General features: G+C 43.5%; 1 protein-coding gene across 3 annotated transcripts in view; it reads left to right on the top strand.

Moving 5' to 3' along the window:
- The first annotated feature begins 2,125 nt into the window (after positions 1-2,125).
- The window catches only part of usp34 (ubiquitin specific peptidase 34), a 53,640-nt gene continuing 47,340 nt past the window's right edge, over positions 2,126-8,425 (top strand). For all 3 annotated transcript variants that reach the window (XM_060859902.1, XM_060859901.1, XM_060859900.1), the window contains exon 1: positions 2,126-2,534. In XM_060859902.1, the coding sequence (XP_060715885.1) occupies positions 2,492-2,534 (43 nt within the window). In that variant the 5' untranslated portion in view covers positions 2,126-2,491. The remainder of the gene's footprint in view (positions 2,535-8,425) is intronic.

Here is an 8,425-nt window from a genome sequence, read left to right as displayed (position 1 = left end):
GGATGCTCATGGGTCCAATTCCAGACAAAACTTTTTAATTAAAACAAAACTTTTTCTGTTTTTTTTTTGTTTGTTTGTTTTTCAACAAAAGTGGAAAATGTTATTCTACATCATTGTTTCTAAAGTAAACCTTCGCCGGGGGGGGGCACGGTGTCTTAGTGGTTAGCATGGTCGCCTCACACCTCCAGGGTTGGGGGTTCGATTCCCACCTCCACCTTGTGTGTGTGGAGTTTGCATGTTCTCCCCGTGCCTCGGGGGTTTCCTCCGGGTACTCCGGTTTCCTCCCCCGGTCCAAAGACATGCATGGTAGGTTGATTGGCATCTCTGGAAAATTGTCCATAGTGTGTGATTGTGTGAGTGAATGAGAGTGTGTGTGTGTGTGTGTGTGTGCCCTGTGATGGGTTGGCACTCCGTCCAGGGTGTATCCTGCCTTGATGCCCAATGACTCCTGAGGCACAGGCTCCCCGTGACCCGAGGTAGTTCGGATAAGCGGTAGAAAATGAATGAATGAATAAACCTTCGCCACATGTAGATGAGCGCATGCAGCTGCCATGTGTGTGGTGGCATTGTTCACGTATGTCCATCTGGAGGTATCAAAAGCAGCGTCCACTAGAAGGCACAACAGAGTCGAAACGTTTCTTTCCATCTGCTTTCTTCGCCAATCTGTAGCATGTAAACACACTGACACACTCTTTCTCTTAAAGCTTTCTGCCCTCTGCTTCATTGTCATTGAGATGCAGATCAAAAGTACTTTAAAAAAAATCCAGACCTTTTAGTAGGAAGGTAGAGTTAATGATTGATTTCTGACTGTGTGTGAAAGTGATGTGCCAAATTCAATTCATTTCAATACATATTTATTTGTATAGTGGTTTTTACAATGGACGTTGTCTCAGAGCAGCTTTACAGAACATAACCAGAACAAAAGGCCATTCGAAAGATTATAAAGAGTCTGAAACCTTGAGAGGAACCAGACTCAAAGGGGAACCTCATCCTCATATGGGTGACACTGGAGGGTGTGATTATAGATATACAGTCTAACAAATGTATTGATGAGGAGATTGTTGTCCTCAAAGACCACATAGAGTTCACATATCGCTTTAGTATTTAGCAGAGTCCAACTGGAGCTGGTAGATCTCTAGATGCCTCAGGATCGTCACAGAGTCGGCCTCAGGATCCTCACAGATTCGGCCTCAGGATCCTCACAGGGTCGGCCTCAGGATCCTCACAGATTCAGCCTCAGGATCCTCACAGATTCAGCCTCAGGATCCTCACAGATTCAGCCTCAGGATCCTCACAGATTCAGCCTCAGGATCCTCACAGTGTCAGATTCAGGATCCTCACAGTGTCGGCCTCAGGATCCTCACAGTGTCAGATTCAGGATCCTCACAGATTCGGCCTCAGGATCCTCACAGATTCAGCCTCAGGAGCCTCACAGAGTCAGATTCAGGATCATCACAGTGTCGGCCTCAGGATCCTCACAGATTCAGCCTCAGGTTCCTCACAGTGTCAGATTCAGGATCCTCACAGATTCGGCCTCAGGATCCTCACAGAGTCTGCCTCAGGATCCTCACAGATTCAGCCTCAGGATCCTCACAGATTTGGCCTCAGGATCCTCACAGAGTCAGATTCAGGATCCTCACAGTGTCAGATTCAGGATCCTCACAGTCGGCCTCATCTCAGTGGAGGTCCAAGATCTTCATGGCACGAAGATGACCACAGGAGGACGCACATGTCTGACCTATTACATGTAGTTAACAGCAAGTCTAAATGACCCAGAGACCCGTATGGGGTGATATGGTGACCCACTAGGACATGGTTTTACATGCATTAAATACATCAGTGTTTCTATAATAAAAACTAACCCAGGGCCGCTGTATGTCCCATCACACCACACTGAAGTTTTCCTTTCCCTATGAAACCGAATCACGTCATTTTCATTCATCACTAGTAATTAATAAATAAATAAATGCGTAAGATGGACGGGCGGATTTACCCTGAATAGTGTCGATACAGCGGGTCACGTGACAACGCCGTCCGCACCAGACCTCGTGCGATGATCGAGCGCTCGCGAGATTTCCGGAAATAGCCGAGCGCAGCGGAGGAGACGAGCCGGAAAGAGCCGATGATGTTCCTGTATGCCGCTGCCCCCTTTTCAACATGGCTGCTGTACGCGCTCTGTTCAGTTACGCTCCGACTCTCGACAACTCACTGCTCCACAATACTGGCTCTGAACAGCTATAAAAGCTGGGGGGGGGGACACCGTTCCGTGTGAGTCCGTTCATTCTTGTTTGGTTCTTAAAAGAAACACAAAACAACATCAACAACAACAAAACGAGCCTTTAATCAAGCATCGCGTCGGGGGCCTTATTTTTTTTTTTTTTTACACCTAAAAACCTAACAACAGCACAGCTGCCACAACATTTAGGGTCCATCAACAACTGCAAATGGTTTGACTTTGGCACTTTAGGCTTTATTTTTTTTCCCCTGAACAATGTGTGAAAACTGCGCCGAGCTGGTCGAGGTGCTGAATGAAAGTAAGTCCTATTGTTATTATTATTATTATTAGTGTTATTATGATTATTATTGGTGTGTGTGTGTGTGTGTGTGTGTGTGTGTGCGTTCATGTTAAAGTTAATCCACATCATGGCTTTGCTGTAACTTCCCCACTACATCCTGAGCAGCCTGTGTAGACTTTTTTCCCCTCACCATCACGACATTACACACATTAATTTGGTCCATTTCAGGCCCAGACTAACATGCAGTGCATTTGATCTGAATGTCATGTTGCATGTCAGTGATCTACAATCCGGCCTCTTGTGTCCATGCATCGGTTCAGGAAACGTGCCGATTGTCATATTTTACTGGTGTAAATACGTTCCACACGAATATCCACGGTGCACAAAGCACAACCTTAAACCCTGCTGAATGCAAACGTGTGTTTTAATAGCCTTAACGTCACCTTTTAGTTCACGAATGCACATCATTAGCATTAGCACGTTAGCGTTAAGTTAACTTAAACTTGTGTGTGTGTGTGTGTGTGTATGTGTGTGTGTATGTGTGTGTCTGTCTCTCTCACCCAAAATTCATTCCTCTATTATCTTTCTTCTTGAGCACACTTTGCCCAAAAATAAAAAAATAACTGCACTTTTATTCACGCTAGCTAGCATCATCTAGCATTAGCAAGCTAGCTAGCATTAGCCATAGCAACGTTATCAACACTACTGTTTTTTTGTTGTTTTGTGCGTGTTGTGTGTGTGTGTGTTTTTTTTTTTTTTGACATTGTCATCAAACTCTGACACCCTTTGTTTTTATACAACAATCCGATCACCCGTTCTGTCTTTTAGTTCTTAGGAGAAAAAAATAATAATAATAAAAGTTTGTTTGTTTTGACAACACAAATGACAGCTAGCCGCTTAGCTGACTAGCACGTAGCTAGCGCTAACGTTTTGCTAGCAATAAACCGTAAGTCAAATTGGAAATAATTTGACAGCGCGTTGTTTTTTAGAGGACGGGACGTGTGAAAACACGTCCCCACGTCGTCTTTTTTAAACAGAGACGGATTGATGTCGGATGTTTTTGGTTCGCGGTTACGTTTAGACACATGGTCCGAGTGTTAGCTACGGCTAACTAACGGAAGCTAACGGCTCTTGTTGCTAGCAGCAACTGTTTTAAGCGACTTTTAACGTCTGTCTTAATGACACCGTGTCGAATGATGAGCGTATGATTGTTTTTAATCGTCGTCCTTTTTATTAAACACGTCTTCGTTTCGGTTTGGGTTTTTGCTTGGTCTCGTTTGCTAGCTCTAGCCTGTATTTGTTAGCATGCTAACTGCTAACGTAGTTGTGCTTCATAGACACAACTACAAAGGAGCTGATGGGCCTCCATGATGAGAAACTTTAACAATGGCTTATTGTGCTCATAGTTACAGAAATGTGTTTATGTTTTAGCTTAGTAAGCTCTCAGGTAAATAATGTATGGTCTGATGGTCACAACAATAACATTTTGCGTTGACACATTTTTATTTTTATTTATTTTTTCCATCACACTTTTTATGTTGGAACAGGTGAAGACTGTGATGTAGAGTATTGAATAGCTATAAATTTATACTTTATAGAGACAATAACAAATCAGACTATGTGTGTGTGTGTGTGTGTATGTGTGTATATGTAGAGAGAGAGAGAGAGATGGAGAGAAAAACTTGACTAACTGGCTGTTTGAGCTTTGAGTTATCCTCAGAGTGAAAGTTTCCTGGTTTGAGTCAGTAACACGTGCGAGAAGTCAAATTGTCGTTCGAGCGTTTGTAAGCACGTCCTTTGAAATTCACCGCCTTATTGTCAGAAGCTGCGTTAAACAAATTGCAGCTAGTGCAAAATTCGGCTGCTAGAATTCTAACTAGAACAAAGTCAAGAGATCACGTTACTCCCGTTTTGGAGTCCTTGCACTGGCTCCCCGTTAGGTTTAGAGTTTATATTTACAGCATTTAGCAGACGTCCTTATCCAGAGCGACTTACGTTTTTACCTCATTTTTATACAACTGAGCAATTGAGGGTTAAGGGCCTTGCTCAGGGGCCCAACAATGGCAGCTTGGTGGACGTAGGAATCGAACTCACAACCTTCCGATTGTTAGCCCAACACCTTAACCACTAGGGTACCACATGTTGTTTTTAACATTTTGATGCTTACCTACACGGGTTGGCTTCTCAATATCTGACTGAGCTTTTAATTCCATCTCACGACCTTCGCTCTTCTGAAACTGGTCTTTTAACTGTTCCCTCAACTCGTTTACGATGGATGGGAGACAGGGCTTTTCTTCACTAGCTCCAAAACTTTGGAATTCTTTACCGACTGAGAAAACTCATTTTTTTTAGGGTAGCTTTTAATTGACTAATTGTAATTTTACATTGTGCTTATTTTATGGTCTATTGTTGTTGCTTTCATTTTAATCTTTATATTATGAGTGTATTTGTGTTGTTCTATTCGCTTTTGTAAAGTGCTTTGAGACGTACTTTTAAAGGCGCTATAGAAAACAAAGGTTATTATTATTATTATTATTATTATTATTATTATTATTATTATTATTATTATATGGACACACTTAAAGCTTCATCGTATACAGTTTAAATGCGGCGAAGTCCTGAAATGATGCCAGAGGTTAGAGGTCTTCTCAGGCCTAAAGAAATGTACCCGACCCTTTTTACCTGAACCCGATGTGCATAATCTTATTTTTCTTTTTAAGAAAGACCCGACCCGAGACAAACCCGAAAAAATCAGACCCGAGTCCGACCCGACCGGTTGGCTTTTTTTTTAACCCGACTGGACTCGAATGTTGCACACACCGACGCAGCCCTGCACACACCAGTCAGACAGAAAAGCAACCGCTACAGCATGGATTCAAAATTGATTGACAGGTCTGTTTCAACGAAAATTAGCTTACCGCCAGCAACACGATGTCACAAGCGGTCTTGCAAGCAGAGGAGAGGTTGGAAAAGGACTCAAGTCGATGCACACACGTGAGATACAGTAGTTCGGGTCTTCTCGGGTCCGTTTGGTAAAAACACATCCATGTTAAATTACCGGAGACCCGATGAAGCTATTGTTGTTATACCCGACCCGTGTCCGAGGCACACGTGAAACTTTTAGACCCGAACCCGCTCGGGTCTCGGGTCGGACCGCGGGTTTTCGGATCTAAGTGGACCCGTGAAAACCTCTAGCCAGAGGGTGCCGATATTTACGCACGTGAAAAGACAAAGAAAAACGACTAGCAAAATCTGAAGGATTGTCCATGATTAAATGCGTAAGATCCCACGTTGCTGGCAGCGTAACTAATGAATGAAACTCATAACTCAGACTTTCTGCCCTCTTAGTCGGAGGAGACTGTGATCTGCTTCGGAACTCGGGACGGTCTTTTCAACAGTTCGACATGGCCGATCACAGCGTGGCCAAAACCTTAGCACTAGTAAGATAAAGAGAGAGTAAGGAATGTTGGCATGGTTGGGCAAACGATGTTGAAATCAGCCATCTGAAGGAATATGACTTCAAACTTCTGTCATATTTGTGTATCGGGTGTTAAAATCATCGTGGAGATGCAGGTACACGCTGCAGTTCTCACTCGTATAGGTACTTTTTATTATTATTAAATAAACAGCAACTTCCTTTCCTTTTGCTGCATCACGTTCGAGCGCCGAAGCACGTCGTCCGAAGTGAATCCTTTCAGTTTCAGATATGTAAATGAAGCTGGCAACAACGTGACTAAACGTGACATGTTTGCGTGTAGTTCCCTGAAAATCCTGTTTAAAACGTCTTGGTTCTTACGCAGACTTTTGCATGCCCAAATTTTTCGATGTTGAGATCAGAGGTGTGTCTGTTAATCTGATTTGTTCTTGGTGTTAATTTGTGTATTTTTTTTTAACTGTTTGTCTTTGAGAGAGAGAGAGAGAGAGAGAGAGAGAGAGAGAGAGACTCACACACACACACACACACACACATCCAGACACACTCGTCTCTCTGTTGAGTGACGGGCCCATGTGTCTGCACGCCGCTTGAACTTTGACCTCTAAATATTACAAATATGGCCAGCTATCTCCTCCATGTTTTGCTGTGTGTGTGTGTAGGAGAGAGAGAGAGAGAGAGAGAGAGAGAGAGAGAGAGAGAGAGATACAGCTGCTAGTCGATGAGACAGATGTGACTGTTGTAGGTGTCTGACTCTGAATACACTGTGGATCAGGCTGTAGCTGGTCACCACATGGAGGCGTCTGCACAGCGAGGCACATGGCAACACACACACACTCATACACACACACACACACTCATACACACACACACTCATACACACACACACTCATACACACACACACACACACACTCATACACATACACACACATACACACACACACACTCATATACACACACACACACACTCATACACACACACACACACACACAAATACACGCACACTCGTACACACACTCGTACACACACGCACACTCGTACACACGCACACTCCTACACACACACACTCCTACACACACACCCACACACACACTCCTACACACACACACTTCTACACACACACGCACACTCATACACGCACACTCGTACACACACGCACACTCATACACACACTCATACACACACACACTCCTACACACACATACACTCATACACACACTCATACACATACACACACACACTCATATGCTCATACACACACACACACACTCATACACACACGCACTCTCACACACATGCAATCAATGAAACAAGTTTATTGGCTGTAATTAATCAGTGCTTTGTTAGAAATTGCCACTATTGGAGATTTTATCACCAGAACATTTTTACTTTTACTGTGTGAAAGCCCAGAATTCCTGTGGTGTAGAAATTTATTTATTTATGTACGTGCATAACTATTTGGTTACCATAGCAACAGCAAACTTAGGAGCAGCTTTTTTTTTGAACTCGCTTACGTTGGGATGGAGTTAAGGTTTTTTCCCTCCCCTCTCCCCCCATGAGCTCCAGCTTAGTGGACTCGCTCCGAACGGTGTGAAGCGACTCCGGTTCCCAACGAATCTTTTTGTTTTTAGACTTCTGTGGAATTTTCTGAGATACGAAACGGTCGGTGTTCGCCGAACAGAACGAGACACGACACACGAACAAATAACTCGGTTTTATTTCATAAAGAACGAGGCGTGTGTGTTTTTACCAACTTTCAGTGTAAGATAAAATAATAAATACAATATCGGGGCTGTAACAGGACACGTCTACCGTCTGCTGCTTGTACGGAGGGAGGTTCCGCTGATGATGTTGCCCAGAATAACTCAGGAAATGTCTCACAGTGACACAGCAAAAAAAAAGACTGAGATGCAGGAAAAGTCATCTTTTAACTTGTGTTTTCCACTGATCTATAACTCGTACACTAGCAATTAAATTCGTTCATTTGAATGGAGTTAAAACGTTGTTTCTGTAGTTAAATATCCTCAAGTTTAAAGCTGCATTGGAAACTAAAACGTTGCTGCAAGTTTCAGTCTTAATTCCAGCACCGTATCAAACGTATTAAGACGATGCTGTGACGTGTTAAACAGCTGTACAGGAGAGGAATGTTGTGGAGGGGGAGTTTATGGCCGTGTCGGTCATGCTGTAGAGATCTCACAGCTGAAACGTTACGTGTGGAATCGAGAACGGAACCGAAATGGACGCAAATGAAGAAATAATAACGAGAGCTCAAGCTTCACCTCATACTGAGGACAAACCAAAAAAGATTGAGTAGACAGAAATGCAGTGTGAGGTGGTGTTGGATGTGTGATGGATGTGTGGTGAGCAGGTAGTGGAGAGGTGAACGTGTGGTGATGGATGTGTGGTGAATGCATGGCGAGGTGGTGAAATGCGTGGCGTGGCGTGGTGGTGAACGCGTGATAGATGTGTGGTGA

The sequence above is a fragment of the Tachysurus vachellii genome, chromosome 24 (assembly GCF_030014155.1).
Source record: "Tachysurus vachellii isolate PV-2020 chromosome 24, HZAU_Pvac_v1, whole genome shotgun sequence".
In the NCBI taxonomy this organism is placed as follows: domain Eukaryota; kingdom Metazoa; phylum Chordata; class Actinopteri; order Siluriformes; family Bagridae; genus Tachysurus; species Tachysurus vachellii.
The sequence above is the reverse complement of the archived record's forward strand: the minus strand, read 5'-3'. Positions and strand labels throughout refer to the sequence as shown.